Below are 27,303 nucleotides of genomic sequence, written 5' to 3'. Positions count from 1 at the left end.
AAAGAGATGTTGAATTCGTGATCCTCAGGATTATCACAAATTAACAACACATCTTTTGGCATTCAGTAGTTCTACAATATGCTTTTAAGGGTGATCGTACAGAACTAATTCTATCCTTTGGAGAGGGTCCCTTATATGTATTAGCGCAGTGTTTTCTTCTCTATACACTGTCTATTTTTAGCACCTCTGCTAACTCTAAGGCCTGGTCTTTTCTGGCCGCCTTTGCTGCTTAAAAGGCAGCAAGCCAGTGAATGTATGCATTGCTCTGGGGAACATTTATGCACAATGTTGGCAATTTCAGCAGGTCACAGAACTTCACAGTACGTTTGAAAAGCCTGATTAGACTTGAGGAATCATAGGACAAGAATAATATAAAAAAAATAATCTATGTTTCCTTAGCTGTGTTAACACCTGATATGATTAAATTAAGAGCTCAAGTTTCACTGTCTTCATAATTGTCATTTACCTTCTTTAATTCCCACTGACTGCAGAACATAAAATTATGGTTTAAATAATCTCATTTTCTGTCACTCGTGCTAGCACAGTAAGTCTTTTTTTAAAATAGAACCATTACAAAAAGAGTAAGTAAAAAGAAAATTTTAAAGACCGTGGCACTTACATATTTTTACATCGGCTCTTGGGGGAAGAACATTAATAACAAGGAGGCTAATAGGTCCGAAATCTGACCTACAAATTGTGTCTGGGATTAAATGAACACGGGAAACATATGCAAATACATAAACAGGGCAGCCTTTCTCCTTCTGTGCTAACCAACTGTCTGTTCGCTAGCACAGGGAAAAATTTACAAGAGTCCTCTTTCAGTAAATGTATTTCTGAAAGCAGGTTTCTTATACCTATCACTTTACTCACATACACAGATTACCAGCAGCTAGCACAGCAGAAGAAAGCATCATACAATAGCCTCAAGAGAAAAAAGACCTGTACTCCTTGTAAGCTCTTCGTACTTAGTAATTTAGAACTAAGTGAAAGGCTGGTTACCAGCCAAACAATGCAATTCAAGAGTCTTTCTCAGTGGTTAGGGTCTCAAACGTGACCAAAGAATCAAGAAAAGCACCCTCTTCTCATAATAAATTAAAGATTAATGCTTTCTCAATTTTTCTACTGTGAAGATTGAAAAGGCAAATAGGAGGATATAGAAGAAAGATCAAAACCCTCTGGAAAGCAAATCCTTATTTTGCCCAATACTTGCTGATCCCTCAAGCATGTCTGTGTTTCTCAAAACCTAACAAAATTCATAAATACAATAAAAACCTCACCTCGTATTAAAAATAAAAAATAATTACTATCATATTGGAATTGACATGTTTTCCTTTCAAAGCTATGTTGAAAGCCTGTGATCATATACAAGAAAACATACACGCTTAGACTTCCACACTGAAATGCAATTACAGGAGACTGTTCTGCTTTTGGTTTACAGTGAGAATGCATGTGAGCTAGATACAAAATTCAATAAACCATATTAGTTTGAACAGTCACATGGCGTTTTCTCCCTTTGGACTGACAAGGATAGCTAATACAAACCCTAGACTGTGCTCTCATGACTGCTAGAGAAAAAGGTGGGATTAAATTACATGCCTTCTTATTCTAACAGAGCCCATACAGACTTGCTTGCTGTTACTATCACAAGAGCAAATTAGAATCCATAGGATAAAAATGGAACAAGTTTTCTACTCAGATCTGTGTTTTAAACAAATCTCTGCATCTAAAAATATAAAAGCAGTGCAACAAAGTATCTCCATTATTTTTACACTAGAAGTAAAATTTAATTAAGTCTTAAGATTGTGTTTCCTTGACTTTCAAATTACTGAGGTTACCCTTATTACTTTGTATAAAATGCTGATCTTAAATAAAAGTTCCCTTGAAAGCAACATCATTGCATAAACATACCACTGTCTACTGGATTTGCGTCTGCATTGAAAAAACTAACAACATTTTAAAATTCAATCTCCACAGTAACTATTTATGACTGGAATTCACCCAACTATTTACTTCAACTGGTGAGCATTATTTGATAGCAACCCTTACAGGACTGCCTGAAATAAAGCGGCAGAAATTGGTCTAAACGTTCTTTGCTTCATCTTTTTACATCTAAGCTTATTTCCACTGAAAAATAAAATAAAATAAATAATTGGGTGTAATATCAAATCCAGGTATCTTTTTCTACCAGGTGGATTAAACTGAAATGTCCTAATGAAAACAAAGATGTACTGTTTTTGAAACTTGCTCAGCTTCGCATTAGCACAGGAGATTTGTAATTTGCTAGTGAACTATATGCAACAGGAACTGCCCAAGGCAAAGCTCTCTACAATCAGTTCCAGTTCAGCCAGAGATGACTCAGGCTTCTACTTTGATTACAGCAGAAAAGACAACATATGCTAAACTACTTATCTGTCCTACTACAAATATGCTGTGAAACACCAGTGAGCTTCCTAAGTGTATGCCTACTTACTCCTCACAAATGTATTTTATTTCAGTAATAAATCTCATAGTCCTCAGTTTGAATATTATTATTTGTAATGCCCATATTGGGTTTGAGATGAGGTCAGCAGAGAGCTCTGACACACTAGTGTAACTCATCAAGCCTCAGCAAGTTTTGGCAGATTGGGCATATGTACTATTAGTCACTGTAAATGGAGATATAATCAAGATTTCAAAAACGCCACTAAAATTCCTGCATACATTACTACCTCCAACATGACTAAAAGATTATATTTAAAAAACAAAAGCCACAAAATAACAACATAGAACTTGAGTTGTTAATAGCATTAATTGGGAAACTGGAATTTCCCACAACTGTTTCAATGCTGGTAACACATGCATATGTTATTACTTAGAGAAAAAAAAATGTTTTCATACAGGAGCAGGCAAAATTGGTGGTCATTTAAATAAAACGTAAGTAGAAGCAAAATCCCCATACATCATAAAGTTACTCCCACGTTCTCTTAATACTCTTACTTCTGTACAGCTTTTGTAATTGCTACACACGTTGTTTGAATAATTTCTGAGTTGTTGCAAGTAAAATTTCTTCAGGCGAGACAAGTACAATTTTACTTGCAAGAGATAAAAATATTTGTTACAGAAGTATTCCTCATAAAACTGGATAGCCAAACTGCAGCTAATAGATTGTTCCCCAATAAAGTACACAAAGACGTGATTTTTTTTAAACAAAATAACACTCATGAGTGGAGCTGTATACTACATAATTTTACAGGACCATAATACCAATTTCCCTAAGATTTGCACTGTTTAAAACCTGCTCTGCCATACCCCACAAGTATGGACATACATGGAAAACCATAAAGATAATCGGAAAAGGAGAAGCAGCTGTCAACAGTTTTGCTCAGATGTGAAGAGGATGGAAGATGCTGAATGCACAAAAGCATTCCTTTCAGAAGGCTTCCAGTCTTTGCTCTCTGGATGACAGAGAACCTGGTATTACCAGCATAACTATTAAACCTCCCTGAACAGTGCTCTTTTCTTTCTCTAAGAAACTGATAGCATTTATCAACCCAGGCCATTCTTCTGTTAAAAGAATCACTTCTGTGATTCTGCTATTTAATCTTGAGAAAGAAGTTGATGCTGCTTCCAAACAGGATCCATCGCTCTCCCAAACTCAAACAGGTTATACCAAATCACCAACAGAAACAGGCCTTTCTTTCAGAGTGAAGAAAAGAAACATTGGGAAAAAATAATAATAATAATAAACAAACAAAAAACCACACACATTTACACATCTCAAATTGACATCTCTGAGGAAGGATCTATAGTATATTTCCTTTTTGATATTCTGACAAAGAAAGGATCTGCGGAAAGCTAACCAGCTTGAACAAAGGAGTAACTACAGCCGAACAGTAGTCTTTGCAATGAAATGATAGGTTCTCAACATACTCCAAAGCAAACTCTAATCTATGTAAGTAATATTTATGTCAAAAGTTTGCGCTTAGTCATTTGAAATGGAGGAGAGCAATCCATGCTACAATACACATGCAAAAGCAGAGTTATTTCATAGCGGCTTGTAAGCAGCCAAGAGATTTAGTGCTTAAAAGTGTGCAATATAATGCTTCACAGGAGTTTACAGTTTGCACCCTCCAGTATGCAAAAAGTTGTCAACTTAGAGTGTTGAAATCCTTACCAGTATGTACTGTAACTACTGCAATCCATACACACAGTATGCTGAACTTTCTCTTGTTTTTCTGTTTTCTTATGGTTGGTCATAGGAATCTGTGCATCTTCATAATGCTTTTTTGCATGGCCATTCACATATCTAAAATAAACATAAAACAGAAAAAAGTCTTTTATATATATATATATATATATATATCGTATACAGGTACTTAACCAACATTCAATGAAAAAAGGAAAACAAACAAGCAAGCACACATTAACCTAATACATATCCAGTATCACACAAGCATTAAAATTGGCAATTTACCTATGCAAAAAGGTTGTCTAAGTTTTTCAAGTTTTCACCCCTTTACTCTCCCACTTTATCCAAATCAATTTTTCCATTTTCTTCATAGAAACCAAAAACTGGCATTCTTGTATCACAGCCCAGTATCTGGGCCTTGACCAGACTGATGGACCTTCATGACTAAGAGAAACATTAGCTCCCATTTTCCAAACCTGTAACATGGTTAGTTCTCCACGCTGTTTTCCCATACACTTTTCTTACAAGTCTACTTTGTTTTTCTACCCAGCACTCTTCATTTATGTGATTAACAGTATGCTAGCTCCCATATGAAAGCACATTCATTTTAAGCCCTCCCATTCTGGGACAATGATTTAATATTACAGCATTCTATGCTTCATGAAGCTCATAAATTTGAAACACTCTAGGGCGTGGGGTCACATAACTGGAAAAGAAATTAAAATCCTACAGCTCTTTTGCTGATACAGTGGGCATTTTCACACTTGAAATTTAAGGCATATCTAGAAATGTATGCATCTTTGATTAAAAAAAGTGTCATTACAAATGTAAGAGCCCTAAATATCAACTGAAAAGTCACTAACCCTTAGAAGCACTTGGCTGAGGTGACTTTTAGTCGTGTGTTCCCTCCCTCCCCCTCCCCCCCCTTACTTCTTGCCTGTTGAAATCAGCGATGCTAACTATTAGGAACTCTGCATGTGCTCCACGTGAAGGTCTCCCTGTTCCACACTTGTTCTCACATGCAGGTATAAACAATTCTGCTAATGTGCTGTGCTAGTTACAGCAATGAAGCCGTGTGGCTACGGACACTGCTGTGCTGGCAGAATCCAAACTAGACAGTCGTGCTTACAGGAGCTGCCTTTCTGCTTAACAGTGCAAATGACAGGTTTATAAAGCTACTTCCACCAGAAATGCTCTGGTACTGTAACATGGTTGGTAACGTTCCCAGTGGCTCTAACCTGGAGGATGTACTTCAAGTGAAGACCTGAAAAGCTTCCTTTGATTTCAAACATTATCTGAACAGAAGGATATGCTGTGTGCCTGCATTCAAGCGCCTGCAAGATCAAAAGTGCTCCCATTACAAGGTATATCACATTCTTCTCATTCAGTTATTTTCAGTTCTAAGGATGGAGCAGTTTGAAGAGTCAAAACAAACTGCATATGTAACTGACTCAATGCCAAGTAACTGCGCACAAAGAAGTGTCAGAGGTGGACAGTAATAACACAGACTGGTACCAAAATCAGTAAAATAGTCCAAACCACTTATTTTACACCTTCACATACTATGAAATAGCTCCACTCTCTTGCCTCTCACCAAGTGTAAATTTGTAAAAGAAATAAAGAGATAGAGGGGGAAAAAAAGGTTTTTGTACTAAAAAAAACTCTGAATAAGAGAGAGAAATGATTAAAATTGTTGCACTTACTCATTGCTATCCTGATCAAAGCAACAAAACCTGAGCTTTACTGAATCCACTTTTAAAGACAAGCTAAGTTTAATGATGATTTTCCAGAATAAAAGCACACCTGCACAGGTGCTACCCTGCAGATGAAAACATGCTCACATCTCAGACACTGTCTAAATGTAAACACTGCCTGTATTCTCAATAGTTTGTGCATCTCAAACATTTATAGAGTAGCAACAAATTCTCTGACATATAAACAACAGCATTGGCTGTATCGTTCCTGTACGAATTCTTTTGGTGGAATTCAACTGATAGACATATCAGCTGTACTCTGAAGGAATTGCAATAGTACAATGGTAGATGGTCCTTATATGCTAGGATAATTATTTTGTTCAAAGTAACACTGCAGTACATTTACAGTATTTTCTGTCTAAGCTGAACAGTTGCTATTTTACTCAAAGTAAGCTATACCCAATTTGGATTTGTGGTTTCCAAGAATTCTTATTGTTTTTATCTTATTACAATAGAAACATCTTTTACTGAATTGAGCTAACAACAGTCCATGGAATTAGCTGTTGTCTTGGCACTCTCTGAGCTGATCAATCACATTCATCACAAGCTTTTATTTCGTAAAAAAATTATGTTGAGTATATTCTCTGGACTCTCACAAGGTAGCAAAGAAGTGTGTTTAGTATAAGCATATAATGTTAAATAATATCATGAAGGTTTCTTTCAGGAATTACAAGGCATTCAAGAATTTTTTGAAAAAAATGCCTCATCCAAGCAACAAGGGAAGAAAGTAGAGGTCTGATTAAACGTTTTTCAAACTAACACTTAGTACCCACCTTCCACAATGGACACTCGAGCACGTCAGACAGACCCATGGACTTTTATTTGACCGGCACACTACAAAAGACATGAAAAAAGTGTCAAGTGAATTGGCTCTGATATTACAGTTATCTAACACATCCTGAGTGCTAGCAGTAGGTCTGCCCTGACTCCACCTTACAGCACAGTTACATAAAATAGCTAGTCACGTTTATTAACCCATATTAGGGACTAACAGACTAAAGACTGAAGAGCTACTGACACTAAAGCACACTGACCTTCTGTTTTGAGTCTTAGCCACAGGCTATTCATTTGCCTCTTTCTTTACAAGAAAAAATTACATTTTTTGTTTGTATTCCATCTACGCGAAGTTTACTTCATTTTGAGATACAATACAGAAGTATCAGAAGCACAAGTTGCAAAAACATTAGGAATGTTTAAAACATTTATTTTCATTTTTAATAAGGCAGTCCACTGAACACAGAAAAAAAATAGCCACAGCTCTTCACTTCTGTTTCATAAAACATATTCAAGAAGCCATTTTAAAGAAGAGACTGTGAGAAAGCCTGTTGATCTGTTAAGAAGCACACAGAATAAATAATTGTGTAACACATGATAATCCACACCATTTATACAATATTCCTATGCTGCAGTGCTGGTAAAGGCCGTATCCACAAGGATTTCACCATTTCAGTCACACACACAAAGCTGAATGATTAAAATGTAATACAGTGCTATGCTTTGCAATCCATTTAAGACATCAGAAAATAACTGTAATGTTATCTCAGTTCTCAGTTAAGTCTTCTAAGTAGTCTAGAAAAATTAACTTTGAAATTAAACACGGATGTTTTTAAGCAAAAGGTCTGGGGAAAAAAAGGCAGATACTAGAAAATGATGAAGCACCATCCCAGGGTGGAGTCATAAGAACTGGATATTCTGACTCCCACCCCAACGGAGCAGCAAAGTCTCTAAAATTCAGATTAGAAACAAAACAAACACAATAAATAATCTGTGTAGGCAGAATACAGAGAAACAGTCAGGGAGATTAACATTTCCATTAGTCAACTCAAGATGAAGTACATACATCTTTATAGACAATAGCAATTTTGGAACTACAATTAAATCAATACTGATTCCTCGATTTCTAGAGGAATTCCAATTTGGATCATGTCAGTGAAGGAGGGATGCTGTGATATATAATGCTTAGATTTGAATGAAGTAAAATTGTTAACGACTATCCATTACCACAAAATTTACAGAAATCTCATTGCACTTTCAAATACCCAGCTAATATGAAGAGGAAAGAAAAATGCTAAGTGCACTTCTGCAAGGCCAAAAAACAACAATAAAAAGACAACTTCGATTGTCCCCAAAATATTAAGAGGGTACAATGCCACCTGATTTGTCTACACATATATGTAAGTGCCAATCAAAAGAGTCACAGAGGAAGAATAAAACATCAGAAGCACCAGGGTCTGTAAGGCCAGGATGAGGAAGGAACAGAAAGAAGAGGATTAAGTCCTAGCATACATGCAAATTATTTGCACTGTTATTTAGTGCAGAAAAGCTTGAGAAGAGACCAGCCTTCCCTGTCTGCAGGCATGCTTCAGAGAAATGAACTGCGGAAACTGAGGCATGCACAGGAGCTGCTTTGGGGCAGCATCACCTGACCAGGTCAACTTGGGACGGCTAGTGAAACTCAGAAGTCGATTCACCATGCTACAAACCATGGTACCCATGAAACCGGTAAGATCAAAGACTATCAGAGAAAATTAAGCTAACAAAACCAAGAAAAGTTTCTTTACCAAATTACCTGCTAATAAAAAGTAAGAAGCAAGAGTGTCAATTTTTAAACAGGAGAAAGCTTACTACCGCAGGTATTTAAAAGAGCTAATATACTTTTTTAGACATTTTTATTTAAATCAGATGGAAAAATAAACTAGCTAACATTGCTTCTTAGAGAATTATTTTCTGGTTTCTATTTATTATGACAAATTGTTGTTGTATTTCACTTCACAGCCCCAATCCATGGAAGAAGAGTTTTACTATGTTCACTGGAAAAAAGCACAAATATTTCTGCACTGTAAACCAGCAGTATTTCCACATAAGTGTTATTTGAAGCAGATACTTTAAACCCTTTGGTGAAAACTCCAGAACGGTTTAATTGCTGCAGTTATTTTACTTGAGAAACACATTTGCTCGCACTGCTTCCATCTTCTATTGCTCTTTTTTCAGCAATAAGCTTTCCCATTTCTAAAGCTGATCATTCCCACAACTGTGATGGTAGTCTTGCAATACACAGCAGAGTTACATGTGTTGCACTTCAAGTTAGAAAAGAGGAAGAAGTTTGTCAAGTTTGACCAAAAGTTTATTCAGAAAACCAACATTCTACACTGGCAAACAGAAGACAAAGGGAAAGGGAAGACATTAAATGGCCATCATCAGGTATACATGGGCAAAATGGATCACTAGTCTGGCTTGACTAGTAATTTATTTCCGTGAATTACAGAAACTGAAATGTAAAAAATTAACCAGAAGGAAACAGAAGCCAAAACCATTCATGCACTTAAATATAGAGTGATATTTAAGAGTTGCTTAAGTGCTGCATGAAGAAAACACTACTATTATTCAACATTTTCCTTGCCAGGAACATGAGACAGCCTTCCTAGGACTAAAATTCCAGCAGAAATCTCCCATCTTGCAAATAATATCTTTGCTTTCACTATGTTATCATCTGTGGTTGGAACCAGTTCTCAACCAGTAAGCCAAAGAATCGGGATGCAAACTATTACATTTAATTTCCACTATATAGCAGGCATTTATCATTTCACATTTGCATATTTTAATTTTAACACTGATTGCTTATTAAGCGTTAAATTACACTTAGGTAGCATTCATTCTGCAGAGTTCACACCAGGTTTAAGTGCTCTGCACAAGGCCAGCAAACAAGCCCACAGACTCTGCACACTGCCAAATAATATTGTTCACTAAAGTTTTCCATCTCTGTATCAGAGAAAAGGAAAAGACGGTTCATTTGTTTGTTTTAGCTTTCAGGAGGAACTTTACTCCAATTGCATCACATTAGAACTGTGTAGTTTATCTTCTGCACAAACATCTCCTCCCACAAAGGACTCAAATAACATGGAAGCGACTCCCACCAAGATTAAACACAGAAGCCACTGTTAAATTGGTGACCTACGGTTGCTCTGCTCTGTGAGGATTACACAATTCCATTTTTTAAGGTTTCTGAAGATTGCATTCTGTATTTCTCTGAGGCTGGCTCAGTAGATACCTGCATTACAGCTCAGCTCTCTAGGTATTCCTCAATCCAGATTCTAAAGCAGTTACTGTCTGTTCCTTATTATTAATAAACTAAATTAGGCTGGCAGCTTTAGCCATTCCTCAGGACCCTAACAAGACAGGCCCTGTGGAAAGCACAGCAAAAGGACAGTCACTGCCCTGAACTGCTTATAATCTAAATTAGGCTTCATGTGTAAAGAAAGTGCAGGTTATTCTTTTCAAATGTAGTGCTGACATGAAGACATAGGCTTAAGAGTAGATCAGAAACAAGATGCATATTGACATCAAACCCCTTCTCAATTCAAAGCACATCACACAGCCCTGGAACTTCGCCCTTAAAACAGACTTGCACATTTGGGGCTTTCAGGTTAGGCAATTACAAAGGATTATGAGGAAGGACTCTCAAACCTATTTGTACAGGTCCTTATATCTTTACTTCCCTCAGACATCAGTATTTAAAGTAGGATGTGGGGGGTCATTTTTTGTAGTACTATTTAAAAAAGAGGCCTGCATTACATTAGCAACCCCAAATTTTCAATACTGTTATGTCTGACAAACATCTTAACCACATTAAAAAAGTTCTGCATCCGTTACACCTTATTTAGTACTCTACAAGCCAAGGTACATCAGGCGCTTTCTGTGCTGAAGCTGAAGTGCTGCTGCAACGGTTACCAACTGTCCCACATTACTGTATTTTTAGAATAGCTTCAAGTGGTTAGGCAAAGATAATACTGACATGTCAAAAGAAAAGAGAAAACAAATCTGCAGTGCCACAATGCTGTCTGAAACAGTGAGTCATTTGCCACTTTACATCAATATCAGGCTATTCAGAAGTGTAAAAACATTTTTCCTCATCTAATAGCAAGGCAAAATACCATCTTTTACAGAATGATCCAAGTGAAATCTGAATACTCATTTGTTATACAGCCTACAAACCCCTCTGCAATGAAGAGTATCAGTCCATCATCCCCAAGAGAGCCAGAGATCAAACACCGCTACACAGACTGATATGTAACTATGGAGCATTACAGATCTCCCTCCCTCCCTGTCCCTTCAGCTTTCACTTCCTGCAAACCATCCTAACAAATAATGTCCATGCCGTTGTATCAAGCAGAATGACTAAGACATAGCTAATCAGTTTGGCCCTCTCGTAACAGGGCCCCCCACCCCATCTTACCCTCATGATCCCTCAAGTATGTACTTCTGAATCTTGACTTTTTCTTTCCTTATTGAAAACAGACTCCAAGCACAGGCTCGCGAAGCAAGAACACTCCTGGCAAACGCTGTATTCCTTACAGAACAAGGCTGCACATTTCCACTGTGAGAAAGCTGCAAGTACGTAGAGGTATACGAACAACCCATGAAACTAAGTTTTGTTTAAAGAGCACACTGCATAATTTAGAAACTTGCAAAAGAAAAATGAAGCAGGAAGAGCAGACAAACAGGAAGCCGTTTCTGTAAGGCAGCCAAGTTAAGAAACCTGCAAGATGCAGTGTCCACCGAGAACCTGGCAGCAGAGCAGCCATGCGATCACTGCAAACCTACTACTTGCCAGTCACGGCAGCAGAACTGACCCAAGGCCATCGCTACTACAGGCCTGTGCTCACATCCAAGGTTTAAAATAGCCCTTTATTACATCTCTAAGGAAAAGGCCACAGAATATCAGCACAGTAAGAACAGTATTCTGGTCCTTCTGTTAAGAGCATGCTGAATGGAAACGAGATTAGGGGCATTAAACTATTTCCACTACTCTCTGCATCCTTTACAAAATAGCCTGGACTTTGTTCTCCAAAGGAGCTGTACAAACACTAAAATCTTACTTGTATAATCACATGGTTACATTACACTAACATAATGACTGCCCAGAAACATCTTTAGTCTAAGTGACCTTTCTTCAGTTCAGTTTATATTGACAGAAAATAGGTCAGATATGCTGATATGAACTAAACAGAAAAAGGCCGCTGATACTCCAGTCAGCATCTGCAGAAGGAGCAATATTTACATAGTTGTGGTTGCACTGGTATACTGTTGTTAAGCTAAACAAATTGTCCCAGAAACATATGCGCTTGGTCACAAACACATATATATGTTATATACAGCTACACACCCTGTGTGTATGGATGCATGTATGTGCATCTCCCCCCAAAAAACAAGAATACTTTTCAGTATTCTAGAAACACAGACTTGCTTTTCCTTCTCCATGCTTTTAACCCCATTCTCACTGCCCTAATTAAGATTTTATAGCAAGACTTTATTGTTCTGTTTTGCTCCTGAAACAAGCTGACAAATACTGCAAAAAAGAGCTGGGCAGCCTCCATTAACAACATCTGAAGAAAAAAGAAGCAACAATTCACACACCAAAGAGTGAAAGCCCTACTTTGTGAAACATGATGCTTCTGTCTGTGACACATCAGGCCTAAGAAATCACGCTAAAAAGCTTCCAAAAATCCTGGGAAATTACTGCAAGAGGAGGCAATACAAACTGCACAAAAGTTTAACCAAAATAATGCAAGCTACTTCAGTAATAACATCTCAAATAGGAAGTTTTTCAGTCACAGGATTCAGAGCATTTCTCAACGAACTCACTTCCATTTTAAAGACGAAAAATGGAGAAAGTGATATCAAATAATTTGCCAAAAGAATTTTAGCAGCCCAGGTCAGCATTGAGCCCACTAGACCTAACACTTTAGGCATCTGTGTCATTCCACTTAAAGCAAGGGTAAGCCATCCCGACACTCAGCCCCCTACACAGAACTTTTAGGGTGACTTGCCAAAATGGCTCTGAATTACTTCTAACTTCCCCTGTGCAATACATAAGTATGAGGCATCTGAGAGAGGAAACAATGAAAGCCAGTATTCTAACTAAGGAAGCGCTCAAGTTATCAGCCCATGGGAAACATCGAGGAGACAAGGGTGTTGGGTGGTGCTCCTTAAGGCTTACATGCTGGAGTCTCAGCAAGGCTCTGCCCACCCCTGGAACTGAGTGGAATTCCCTCTGGATGCAGCCATGATGACTTTCCAAGGAGTGATTGAATCACATGAGTTTCCTATGCACAATCCCCTTTCATTCAAGATGTGAATGCCTATGTTTAATAAGCACACCTCCTGCCCCTGGAAGATTTTCCCTCCAGATTGCTCCTAAGCACTAAGGGAACACCGACAATTTCTCCCGTTGAAGATGGCATTTAGCATGAGTAAGCAGTTATTCAGCAGTCTGGGGAGACAATGGAAGAGAGAGAGCATGAGTTTTGCCAGCCTAGCACCTACTGCTTTAACCTAGGCTGCAGGCTCTGCAGCAATGAGTACCTGTGCATTCTACATTCAAAATCCACCAGATGAAACATTCAGTCATTCAAATTGAGACTGGAACCAAAGATTTTCCACTTAAAATGAACTGTTCAAATCACAGCATTACAGAGCCATGTGTACCCTTGCTCTCTGACCCCTCAGCTCTATTATAAACCAGCATACAAAATAAAACAGCTTCTCAGAGCAAAAATTAGAAGGCCTACTCATCCCAGAACATCAGTGAAGACCACAGCCAATCTGGATATGTGCGTAATAGGACTCTTTGGCACTGACAAAAATCACGTTGTCAGCAGAAGCAAAGAAGCCTTAAAAAATGCAGGTGGCCTCCAAGGTAAGCCAGTACTTTAACAGGCAGCACATAAAAATATCCATTACGGGTAATGTAAGTTATAAGTAATGAAGTAATATAAGTTACTTACTACCAAGTACACATTTACTAACACAGCTGATTGTGTTCCCATTTTTTTGACTTTGCATTCTTTTGAAAGCAACGTGTACTTAAAAGGGCAGCTACTAGGAACATATACGCAAGCCTTACTATGCGACACTAGTGTCTGTTTACATTCAGAAGGGTTCCATAACACCAAAATCAGTATACATATTGGTAAAATCGTAGGACAAGACAGGCACTAATGTACACAGAAGCACAGAGTCCCAGCAGAATGCTAACACTATTGTATAATCTATATGTAGGTTACAGAAATTAAATGCTGAGTTAAATGACGATGGTTGTTGGTTTTGTGGGGTGCCTGGGGAGGGTTAAGCTGCATACACATCTGGTAGAAGTATCTGCTCCACATTTTAAGAACTTATGGCTAGTCAATTCCAGATGAGTAACAGTAATGAAAACCAAGCAACTGAAAAAGGAAAGTGTTACAAGAGTACTTTTCAGATGTCCGAGTAGGATAAAGCCCCATTCTAGAGAAGAAAAAGTATAAAAAAGGAACATTATAGACTTTGAAAAGAAGAAACATACTAGAACTTACAAGCCAGCTGGTTTTACCGTTTAGGTTTTAAAAAAATATTCCTATTTGTTTTCAAACTTAATTTCACATAAAACTCTTCTTTCTATCCTACCTGCCCCATTACAAGAAGCTCATATATGGATTGATCGTATTTTAAACTATTTAGTACTAAGAAAGTAACTCTTCTGTTCAACAATCTTTTAGGTAAGGTTCGTTTGATAGACACCATTGCCTGTTTTAGAAAAAAAAAGGATTTAGTCAAAATGAAACCAGACAGAAGGGGAGATTATTTTTAATTGGACTATTTAAAACAATGTTTTTAAATCAGCTAACACCCACATGCTTGAGGAAAAAAAACAAGAGAAGATTAAATTTAAATTACATTTAAATCAAAGCAAGAGAATTTACAAGGAAACAAGATTTCTGGTAGGCATTGCTAACAATATAAAAATGTTAACCATTCTTTCAGCATTGCATACCCTTGTAACAAAGAGATGCATAATGAATAGAAGTCATAACTGTATCAAGACAGCCTAAGTAAAATCACATCCAAATGTACAAGAATTCAAACAAGCTCAGAAGATAACAGAAGGTTGCTAGCCTCACCTTACAGATATGGTGGGAAAATGAAACTGTTTCTTCTGCCATTGTCTTCTAGCCAAAACCAGAAAGATTACGTTTTTAGAGAGAAAACAAATGAGTCATTTTGTGACAATCCGTGAACTTACAAAATCAACTAATACTTGTGCTCATGCATAATGACACGTGGTATTTCTACTCCTTGTCACTAAATAAAAGCATTACTCAGTCTCATGTAAGAAATTTCACAGATGGTTACAGTGAACCACTTTGATACAATGGAAAAACATACCTAATTCAAACATACCGAACAGCAGCTGAATGAGAATACAAAACATAGGTAGGTAAACAATTTTTCACAGGAAAAGCAGGTCACTGAAGTCCCCAACACATTTCTAACATTGAGGAATGTTTGTCAGAGAACAAGGTGATTAGTTTTTTCTGCGTTTAATTCAACTCTCAACTTCCACTCAAACACACTGACTTACAGTTCAGAGTTTTCATTATGTAACCAGAATTTCACATTGAAAAACTTGCAAGTGGAAAAATGTATGCTTTTTGATTTGCCCGTATGCTTAAGTCAGTACTGGAGAAGCATACGGGTAAGTAAGGAAAACTTTTTTCAATCAGTGTAAACAGACACGTCACTTCCCGAGGAAGTGGTTAAACGAACTCAAGAAAAAAAAAAAATTCAGATCATGTACAGCAGCAAGACACAGAGCATGCTGTGCTTCCTCTGTTACGGTAAAATAAAATAAAAAATAGGTCCCTCAGCACTCCCAATCATATGCATAGAGGCTTTCTCAATAAAACAGGACCAAGTTAGTGCTCAGGCTACAGTAATGCAGTATATTTAAGTTATGTAGTCTTTCCATATGTCGAGTCAAATGTCAACACTTGATTTATCTGCCTATACCATATAAATCACATCCTAGCTGAAAGCAACAGTAAGAAAATGTGCGTTATGAAAAAAAGAAAAAAGGAAAAAAAAGTAACACACCAGTAGCATGTTTATTTTACCTTAACAATCATAACCAAAAGAGTTTTTATGAGAACTATTACCTCTACTTTTCCCTAATAGTCTAAAACCAATTTTTAGTGGATCAGCTACTTTGATAACTAATTGGCATCCACATTTAAATACAGACACACATATATACGTATATATTTAAAAATTTAATGCTAGCTCTCACAGGAAAACAGATGTTGTTCTACATTATAGTAGTAATGCAAAAAAAAACGTTATTCCATCTTTATGCTAGAGCAAGACAGAAATGAATTACGCATTTTCAGACAGCTGCCAGAAAAGGCAGAGCAGAGCCAGCAGTGTAATACAATTTTCAAACCCTTAAGGAAAAGAATCTTCTTGAATCGTTTAGCAATCAATCTCAGGCCAAAAAAAATCAAGATGGAAGTAGGAGGGAAAAGAAGGGAAAGACATCAAGAATGCTTCTTGCTTTCTTTATATATCCTAGTTATTAATCTACTCATTTGTAGCACCAATATTTGATGCCTATTTCTGCAGTACAACGCAAAAGACTCATTATTGATCATCCCTTTGAGCAAAAGAAAAAAAAAAGGAAGTCAAATGCGCAGTGGACAAAACTAAAACTACTGTCAACTGAAAAACTTATGAACCAAACGTTTAAAAAAAAATCCAGAAGGGCCACAGCTATTTTGGGAACATGCACCTGTACCCTAACACAGACAAGTGGACACCTGCGTTCACACAGCATCCACATAACGTACATATGAATGACCTTGAAAAATCAGTATCCACCTGTTTGGATTTGGTGAGGACCCCCACCCCCCAGCCAGACAGCATTACGTTGCTTTCACATTAAACAGCTGTCTACTGGCGGTATTTTGAGGGGGAAAAAGCTAACTTGCAGAAGAATCACCTTATTTGGCCAGGTTGCCTGTGGTTATTGTGATTAGATCCAAATGGGTAATAATCTGTCAAAACAATTTCACAGCTACCTCTACAAGATCCAAAATTAGATAGATAATCCAAAGGGGGAAAAAAAGAGCATTGCCTTGACATACCAGTTAAGACTGCTGAATGCTAAGTACATTCAAATAGTGTCAGCAACATTTTTAAAGCCTTCGCATAATCAAGGAAATTAAGGACTTAAAATCTTATGCTGCCCCCTTAACAAGGATACCATAAAGCAACGAATGTTTTATCAGTTATTATTCTAATCCACCCTACAGTAAAAATTGTTTCCTCCAATAATCTCAAAATACATATCTGAAAAGCCTTAACTACTTTTCAGATCTAAATTTCTGAGGAAGTTGCATTTTCAAACCTCCATGGATTATCGTAATTGTGCGTGGCCTTCAACTGCTCTTCACCTAAGTGATGAACATCTATTAAAAACAGGACAGAAAGCAGCACAGGAACAGGTTACTAAATAAAGTGAGCAGCACTGACCGAGTTAGAAATGCCTCAAAGCTTTATTTCCTTCCAAATACCACATCTGAAACTTTCACTCTAAGAACCTCAGACACAAATGCAACAAAAATCTCACTACTCCAACACTGTCGGCCATAGCGCCTTACAACCATGCACATAGTTATCAAAAAAAAAAACAGAGTAAGAATAATATATTGATTTTTTGTTAAACACCTGCACATCTTGAAGGGCTTGGCAAGGCAGGTGAAAATTATTACCCTGATTACATTTAAACCAGCTGTGATGAGATTTGAACTAACCTGTGGTAAGTCAAGAGTTTGCCACACAGAAGCCTCCGTCCTGCGTATGTGTGTATGCCATATATATCCCACTTCCAAAACACCTCAGACCACCCTGTCTCCTTACCATATGGTGCACTCTGAAGAGTCATTTCAAAATACTGGCGTTTAGTTAGATCATGAAATAATATGGAATACTCAGAAGTAAATTTATCCTTCAAAATACGCATGAAGATTAGAGACTGGGTTTCTAAAGAAAAGCAACATATTAGATGTTTGACTGCTACCTCCCTCTGAAGCAGTCTCTTTCATCAGCTGACATTCATGTTTTGTGATGAAGTGTGACTTTTTTGAGTATAATAGAATTTTTTCAAAAGAAAACTTGAAAATATTAACCACCATCAATTTAACGTTTTTTGACTCAAATATGCCTTTAAACATGCCAAGTATTTGAAATCAAAGACTCCTCTTTTCTATAGTGAAAAGGAAAATTAGGTCTAGCTTATGCGACTGAAATTGAGATTCCTATCCCACCTCAATAAACATCCATCTTCTGACAAAACATGTTCCAAAGCACTATGCTCTATCACATAGGCTACGATAGTTATTGCCTCCATGGTTAGTTAGTTCATATGTCAGTAACAGATTCAAATAGGAAAAAAAAATTTCACAGTTTTAATGAAAACAAGACCAAATCTAAAACAATACAAACCAACTCAACAAACTTTACTTAAAAAAAAAGTATGAATTTGAGGAGATAAAACAGCCTATGAAGTCTGTAGAGTTAATAACTGCATTGCATTGACCCTGAGAAATAGATGAAATGCCACTTAAATTTAAAATTTGACTTGAGAAAAAAAAAGTTAACTTTTACACAGTTATTTTATCCTTAAATTTCATAATAAATCTGGTAATTTCCTGGTCGAATTGATTTTTCAGGTATGGGAAAAAATGAGAAATAACCCTCACAAACAGAGTATTATGTCTACACACTGCCCACGAGCTTACCCTGAGTCTACACTCTGCAAACTGAAAATAACTTGTCACAGGAAGAAGGTCCTACCTACCCCTCTCCACCTTCAGCGAGTTCTCTATCCTCCCATGTTCTACTAAAAATAGAAAGAAAGACGAAGCGAGGATCTCTAGTAATTAAAATGAAAAAGGAAAAGTACAAACACTCGTGGAGATGGAGGAGAAACACTAACAAGGAGCTGAGACGGAAAGGAAAGTCGAGATGGTTAAAGGCTGTGTACCTGTGCTTTTGCAGCATGTTTGTTTTGGTGCTGATAGCAGCCGTCCAACAGCCCGCCAGAATGCTGGGCCTGCCCCAAGAAAAAGAAAGCAGGGCACCCGATTTACGTGGGGGACATCAAACGCAGTCTGACCCAGAACAGTCACGTTCTCAGAAGTTCTCCCACTCGGCCCAAACCATTTGCTCTCATGTATACATAAAGTATTCAGTGACATTTTAGGTTATTCTGAACTAACAATGCCTTTTTGTAAATTACTTTAAAAACAGAAAAAATGTTCTAATTCACCATGCAGATATCTACCATAATCGTTGTTCACTAGGCCTCAAACAGCTTCCTAGTGCTTGCTTTCTTCTGTATTTTTTTATAGTCCCAGTGACATTTGCAAATGCCACAATGTATGCTTCTGACCAACTGTGAAATTACAGTTCTTATTCAACAGAAATTAGAATCCAAGAAACAGATGTCAGGCAAATATATTTAGCTTTAGCAGGAAATACCGCTCTACAGCCAGAATTGCTCTTTGATATCTAACAAAATTTGCTACTTATGAAATAAAAGGTATTCGACGGACAGTGATCTGAAACACATTATAAGCATATTTCAAAAGCACAATTCCCCTGGAAAAATAATTCACTGGATCTCTGTTTCAGCAGACATAAACCTATGTCTGCAGTTGTTCTTCTAAAGAAGTACCTTGAAATTCTCCATCGAACAATCAGCGAGTTCGCCTCGACCACGCAGGAAAAGAGTTGGCAAAATTCTCTAGACTTGCACAAGTGTGCTTAGAAGATTGCAATCTTACTTAGGTGAGGCCTACCTCCCTGTGGTTTCACGAGTCTATGAAAAGTTGTTGAGAAATACCACATCTGAGCTGCTCCAGAGTACTTTTCATAATTACACCATTTGCACAACAGCACCAAAGGTGTGGCGCATCAGACAAATTCTGTGACACTCTACAGTCTTGCCAACGCCTCCAGCTACTCTGCTTCCAACTTCAGCAGAAATTTCAGAAATTAAAGTGCATGGAAAGACTGCACTGCAATTGGAATTAGCAGACATCTGCATGCAGTATTACATGTGACAACACTGATTAAAAGCAATTTTCAGTTTCTGTACAATTTCTATGTTATACATTCATCTCCTCTCCTCTTAAATGTCCAATTATGAGGACAACAACAAAGGATTTGCCTCTGCATCTCCAAAAAGGCATTCTGTGCTCCTTTTTGACAGCCTTGAAGCTCTTCAGAGCAAATGCATGCTTCTTTCTGTATTGCTTACTGTACAGAGCACTGTTGACGGGATTAAATACTCAGGGGAAAATATGCCATCCTCCAAAGAGAGGTGCTTAAACTTCCTAAGTATATACTAGTAACATCATAGAAGTTCTAAGATGAATTAAAATGAACAATTGACCATTACTCTTTAATCTGGAGCAAAACCATTCACACTCAGATCAGCACACTTGTGATTGGTGCTTCCTCTTATTGTTCTCCAAGAGTCTTCCTTCATCACAAAACCTCCGTAACAACTCCACCAGGTAGCTTCTAGGAGAGCTGATTTAGGCCGAAAGAGCAATTCAGGTAGGCGCACATGCTCCTCTACTCAATTCCCTAACTTCAGTAAAGCTAACATCAGAATACCAGCTTCAAATGCAACACCCTTCCATTGTACAACAGTGCATCTCCACAACATTCAACAGTGTGTCCATATTGAAGTTACTGTTGCCATCAAGCTTTTGAAGAGGAAAGGAAATGGTAATTCACCAGCACATGTCACTCAGTCAGTGTGACAATTCCAGGTCCTCAAACCACAGATAGCCAAGATAATGACAAAAATAGCCACTGGCAGTCTGAACTACGACCTCGCTCTCCAACCTGTTCTTCTGTAATGTTTTGCTATCACTGGCAGGTCACGTGGCTGCCAGAAAGCTTCCTGTATCAGTACCCTTGCTCGCTCTCCTTTTCTGGAAAGGTCAGCCGTAACTCCAAACAGGACTGACTACAGGTTCTGAGTCATTTTAAGACAATGCAGCAGATGATAGATGCCTTATAATTACATACTGCAGAAAATTACCTTTAAATATTTTTCTCCAACGGAGGCAACAACACCAACAGAAAGAACCAAGTTCACAGAATCTTAGAAAACAGCATCAAAGGCAATAGGAAATGCACTAAATTTTGACAAGATACTAATTTGTATGTCACTTTCTTTATATAATTGTATGTTACCAAGTTGCAGCAAAACCAGCAAATGAGAAATTGTACATATTGTGAACTGACAGAAACCAGTATTACACACCTTTAGAAGTTTATCTCACTAAAATAAGCACAGGCAACAAAGACTGTACTCTACACACCATCAGGAAGCTAATGTAACAGTAAGCATGCGTTAGTACTGTAACTGAGAAGGAATGTATTACATTGTACTAGACTAACAGGAACACAAAATTCATTTTTAATAACATTTTTCATTCACTTTACATTGTCAACAGCCTGCTGTTTGCTCATTGGAATGTCTTAAATGCAACATACCTACATTTTCCTTACCCAATAGTTAGCTATGCAAACACTGTTTGACTTACTTAATTTTATTAAAAAGCATAGCAAGTGGAGACACTCCCCTAAATACTGCATCATTATTAATCCCTTTGGTTCCCCAAAGTGTCCATCACCTCTCCTTCCTGCCTCCCAACTGTAATAAATCAACTGAAACACCTCTGACTGACAACGAAAAATTTGCTTTAATTGCTTCACTTAGAAGCATGCCTAACAGGATCCTGTAGCTGTACACTGGCTCATTTTTGAAGCTGAAAAGTTATATTAATACCTGAACCTATATTTTTAGTTTTTGTAAGTTTATCTAGCTTGTTTTTAGGGTGGTTCCTTACTACCATATGTTTCTGGATGACAACTTTGCTTACCCATGATAGCCTAAAGATAACAGATGGACTTAGAGAGTTACACTGCTAGCCAAGAATTTTTTTCAGTAACCAAACATTACAAAAACCAACTTTTCCTGTACTCCTTCTTTCCCTCTAATCATTTCTTCATATTATTCCACTGTAAAGCTTACTCCCTCTAAAATCAAAAGCATTACAGAGTAAAATAACTGGTTCTGCCAAAGGAAGCAGCAGCGCTACCACACCTTGGCTCCAGGAAACTGCAATTAGGGAAGAACTCCAGTAAGCAGCACTTTTCCCACACTAAAGCATTGATACGGCTAGACAAAGGACAACTATCTTCTCTTTAAAAATAGGAACACCTTAAAACGTAACCAACGTTTCAGTGTTCCTTTGTGTGTTGCTCCCAAAAGAGAGTTTCTGTGCAATGCCCGCAGACACACCAGGTCATGCTGCTCGGAATGGGGCCTACTGGCCACGTTAAGCACTTGGTTGCGTGCACTCGCCTGCACGTACTTCAGCGCTGAGCGTAACTACGCACGACACAGTTAAAACAGACCAAAACGTACCGACCATGACAGCTAACATCGCGGGTTACATGTGTGCAACGATCTATTTGAAGGCCAAACTGGAAACACCTCGGAAGCGGCTACTTTGCAGGGAGCAGACAGCACGACGCGCCCGGCAGCGCTTAAGAGCGAGGCACGGCCGCGGCGGCTGCCGGCACCGCTACTGCGCCAGGGACCGGCCCGGCCCGCCGAGGGGCTCCGGCCCGCTGCCCCGCTGCCGACGCTCGGCCGCCGGGGAGGGCGCAGCGCGCCGCCTGCCAGCCCCGACCCCGCTCCACACACACGTCCAGCCCCCGCAGCCCGGGGTCGGTTTATCGGCCGCACCGACCCCGCGGCGGCCGCCGGCCCCCCCTTCCCGCGGCCGGGCTGCCCCCGGGCCGGGCAGCGAACAAAGGGGCGGAGGGGCCGCGCTCCGCATTCCTCCGCGCCGGGGGGAGGCGGCCCCGAGCGGGCTGCCCGGCCCCGATCCCGGCGCCGATCCCGGCCCCCGCGGCCGAGACACGCGGCAGCCGCCCGGGGGGGCTCGGGGCCGGGCCCGCGGGGAACAAAGGGGCGGCGGGGCCGGGCCGGGCCGGGCCGCGCTGAGGGCGCTCGGCCGCCGCGTGAGGGCCCGGGGCCGCCTCGGGCCGGGCCGGGCCGGGCGCACTCACCGCTGCAGCACCAGGAGGAGGGCGAGCCCTGCGGGAACTTGGCCGAGTCGGGCGCGATGCAGACGCTGGAGCCGAGGTGCGGGCACTCCATGGCGGCGAGGCGCGGCGGGCGGCTCCTCGCGGCGCTACAGCGGCGGCGCCCCGCGCACAACAGCCATCTTAGGGACGAGGCCGCGATCCGCGCGCCGGGCTTTGCGGGCAGCCAGCCTCCCGTCCGCGAAGCCCGGCGGCTCCCTCTCCCCGCCTCCCGCCGGGCTTTCCGAGGAGCCGACCTCCCGTCCGCGGCTCCGCCCGCCGGGCTTTCCGCGCCGCCGGGCGGGGCGGGGCCGCGCCCTTCTCCTCCTCCCGCTGCTCCCGAGGGGGGTGCGCGCGTGCACGGGGCCCGCGGCTGCTGCTGGTGCGCGCCTCCCGCCCGCGCAGCCCGCGGTGCAGCGCAGCCCGCGCTTTTTGCAGCGCTGCCCGGCCCCGCCGCCACGGGACTGCCTGCAAGGGGTAGCGGGAGCGCGGGCGGTGCCGCTTTCTCCGGCCCTGCTCGGTAACAGCTCTGGGGCTCGGCCAGGGGCGTGCTGTCGCTGGGCCAGCACTGAGATAGCCGGCTCCTTTGCAAACGGAGCAAGCATAATCCTCCCCTGCAACACCTCAAGCAGCAGGGATGTTTTAATCTCCGTTGTGACTGCTGCACCTTGGCTTTGCTCCTCTTCTCTTGCCATAACCAAGGTGAAAAATAAAGTTCTGCCCTGCTTACACCGGGGAGAAGCTCAGATCAGGGAAGATCCGATTTTCCACGGCAAAGGAAACCGCTCAGCATTCACTAACTGCAGTTAGTTTGTTTCTCTAGCTGAGCATTCAGAAGCAGAATTAGTTCAGAGACAGCAAACTGAATTAGGCAGCAGCAAATGTTACCTTTACACAAAACCCCAGAGCTTCCTTAATGTGCCCCTGTCCTTCAAAATTGCCCCGTTTGATCAGTCAGTCAATAGCAGTCCCAACATATGTTTTGCAGGTTCTACAAAAAGCATGTATTTGTATATTTTCCTAATAAATAAGGCATGAGTAGAGCAAAAAAAGAAGTGGGAGAAGGACAGATTTAAAAATGCATATAACACAACTTTGATATACATCTGAATTACTTATACAAGCTCAAAGACCAAGAAATGGTTAGCATATTTATGTACCTTTCGATTCTTTTCTGCCCTCTGTTTTTTTCTCCAGTCTGTATAAAGAAGACACGTGTTAAATTAAAGCAGATTGCCCGTAGTTGCTTTCTGCCTTTCCCAAACAAGGCGTGTGTTGAATGCTCTTGTCGTGCCCCACCCCTCCCCACACACAAACCAAGAGAAAAACCTCAGCTGGATCTGGCCTGATCATTTTTCCCTCGGTAGCAGCCGGACTTGGCCTTCTGTCAGTAGTATTGTGCAAGCAGAGTTTAACCAAAACAGGCGGTTCTTATCTCACTGCGTGGATTATGTTAGCAGGGTATTTAGTCTTCCAGAAGTAAGGCCCTGGTTAACAAGGATTAAATATGGTAAAATAAACATAGTTAAATACTTGTAATGATCTACTTCCAGTTTAGCACTCCCCTTCATGTTTTTAGGGTTGATACACTATACCTGGAAAGGAGAACCTACTCCTTGCGTAAGTAAACAGAAGCAGGGTCTGGCGCAATGGAACAGTACAGCCTTGCGTGGGCACTGGAGTTGGACCCCTGCCTGCAGGAATTATTGATAGCTCCACAAAAGTCAATGTATTAAAATCAGTAGAGCTACAACACATTGTATTACAACAGTTCTTGTTAGCGTAGCCATGTTGGAAATATCTTCTGGCAAGGCATAATAGATCCTCTTTTCCTGCCCCTCCTGAATATAAGAAGGCCAAGTTTTCCTTTTCCTGGGGCTTCATTTTTTGCAGGTATCTCCCTAGACACCTGGTGCCTTGCACTGCTGTATTGTGCCGTCATAAAAGATCCAGCAAGCATACACTTTTGACATGAAGTGGCAATAACGTTAGTCATGTTCTCTAAGCCAGGTAGAAAACTGCTCCCTTCTATTGTCCTGAGGAAAGGGAACTACATTTCCACATTGCCCATCGCTTGTTCTGGGCCACGACAAAGAAAGAGTTAAGAGTCAAGAGGAAGGGGCCCCTGTGTGGCCTTATGTTTCATCTTGTTTCCCCAAGGACCCAGTGGACTTAGAGTAACAGACTGAATGGGGTAGTGGCTGTGCAAGAATGTTACCATTTCTGAAAAAGCAGCTAGTAGGATCTTTCAGAAAAGATGAAGATGAAAAGCCATGATCCACTGTAGCAAAACCAACAAACATGGGGGACTATGGAAGAGAAACATTCTCAAAAATGTCTAGAGATTCAGGCACAACAGACTGTTTGCTCTAACAATTCCTCTTTTACTCCAAAAAGCTGCAAACTTCTCAAAGAAAAAAAACATGGCTTCGGTTTAATTTAAGAGGTCTTTCACCATCTCTATTACATTTACTGTAAGATGTGACTATTCAGCTTGCAATATTATGCACAAAGAAAAATCTCCTTTCTCCCCTGCCATGGAATTATTAAGATCCCTGTAACAAAAGAACAAAAGGTGCTTGGAACTGCAGGGAGGTCAGCAAGGGCTGCATAGCTCTGCTAAGCACAGCGTTTCCTGGAATGAAAGACACCTAAGTTATAACTTCTCTAAATAAGAAGGTGTCAACTTAGCAAGATAGGCCCTTCATCTTCTAAGTCTATGATCCACACTTAGGAGCCAAAACCATACACGCTGTGACACCTCGTTCCTTTGCAAGACAATAATGGAGTTTTATTCCTCCTTTCATTTGCTGGTTGACAACCTTACAGTGAAGCACCTTAAACAGTGTAATTTTGCCCAAACATTTGCATGTTTCTTCATTTTAGTTGCCATGCCTATGGCAAATGGGGAAGCCCACATTTTTCCGATGCCAAGGAAAACTTAACTAGAAGCTCCGGGTATAATTTTCCTTTTCAGTTTGCCTTTTCAATGAGAGTTCTTGAGAACAAACCACTTAATTTGGAACTGGAGTCCCATCTCTTGCTCCCATCCTTCCTCAGAGCAGTCTAATTTAGACGATAGTTAAGATAATTCCTACAGGCATGCTCATAATGGGTGCAAATCACTGCATAACAGGGGTCTGTGAATCAGCATTGTGAATTAGAAATTTACATTATCAATTCTACTGCTAGAGAGAAATTCCACACGGTCTCCTCTTGTGGGTTGTATGTAGACATCCACCTATGCTATAGGCTCCATCTGAGAGCAACTGAGGAATTTGGCCCTAAATTGTATCCTGTGTGTATACCTACTATTTACAGTGGGTAAGTTTGCCTGGAGTGTTCTTTAATTCTGCAGTACTTCTCAGGAACAAAATCTTTCGTCTTAAATATTTGAAAATATTAACCTGCATATGTACTATGATATGGTCTAATGATGCAATAGCATAAATTTCCATGTGAGCTTGTCTTCTTTCAAGATCACTAGATGGACATCACACAGTGAATCAAGTGAAGCAGATTGTTGCCTTGGACGACTTCCTTGTTTGCTGTAGAAACTGGAGTGTATGGAATGGGGAAAGGAGGACACAGGAGGAGTGGAATGAATGCTAACCTGAAGAACTACAATTTGTCTTTGCCGGAAAATTCTTGTGTGACACTGTACAAGTTAGTCTTCCTAACTCCAAGGCTACACATCCAGCTAAAATTTCTAGATTAAATGCATAAAGGTAGAAATAATATCCTGTCCCCCAGCATGCTGCTTCTTTTCTAAGTGGTAAACTGAGCACATGTGGAATGAGATTGGCAGGGGCACTGAACTCTCATAGCTGAAAAAGATATTAGCAGACCTCTGGCTCTGAACATATAAAGCCGTAAGCACTCTGAAAACACTAAGTGCCCATCCAGACCTAGTAGAACCACGATAGATTGCACTTGCACCTCTCTGTGTATCAGATCCAATTAGCATATAGTTCCCTATATTCCCCAAGGTGTACAAGTGAAACATTCAGATACGGTGACAGCAATGGGGACAATACAGAAACCTACAAGGAAATGAATTCTTTACTCAGTGTGGCTGCAACTGTAAGGCAGACGAATGGCCTGGAAAAGATCAGTAGAAAGCATCAGGATATGGGGAGGTCATAATACTGGGTCTCAGTTTAATAAAACGTTTATTAAAGGCTGGCCTAGCAGCACTAAGAGATGCCATCTGTGCGGTGGACAGAAGCTTAGCTGCATCTGTAAACCACAGCACAAGAAATACCACAAACACATTTCTGGCAGCATGTTGTTGCATTAACAGATCTATTTCCATTGCCTACACATGCAATGAAAAAAACTGAAAATAAAGGTCATGCACTTTTTCAGTATTTGATCGTAACCCCACAAGTG

The 27,303-nt window shown here is 40.1% G+C and overlaps 1 protein-coding gene across 13 annotated transcripts in view; it reads right to left on the bottom strand.

Annotated features, from left to right (window-relative positions):
• Nucleotides 1–27,303, bottom strand: part of USP3 (ubiquitin specific peptidase 3) — a 97,326-nt gene that overhangs the window by 16,862 nt on the left and 53,161 nt on the right. For 6 of the 13 annotated variants that reach the window (XM_080608220.1, XM_080608221.1, XM_080608222.1 and 3 more), the window contains 2 exons: nt 6,696–6,756; nt 4,154–4,285 (listed from right to left, as the gene is read on the bottom strand). In XM_080608220.1, coding sequence (XP_080464346.1) covers nt 4,154–4,285; nt 6,696–6,756 — 193 coding nt within the window. Of the gene's footprint in view, nt 1–4,153; nt 4,286–5,406; nt 5,503–6,695; nt 6,757–11,155; nt 14,803–22,246; nt 22,418–22,896; nt 23,230–24,071; nt 24,399–27,303 lie in introns of those variants that run through there. The other 7 variants (XM_080608225.1, XM_080608227.1, XM_080608217.1 and 4 more) reach the window with 5 other exon arrangements.

This window comes from Anser brachyrhynchus (genome assembly GCF_964034855.1).
Source record: "Anser brachyrhynchus genome assembly, chromosome: 11".
Lineage (NCBI taxonomy): Eukaryota > Metazoa > Chordata > Aves > Anseriformes > Anatidae > Anser > Anser brachyrhynchus.
The sequence above is the reverse complement of the archived record's forward strand: the minus strand, read 5'-3'. Positions and strand labels throughout refer to the sequence as shown.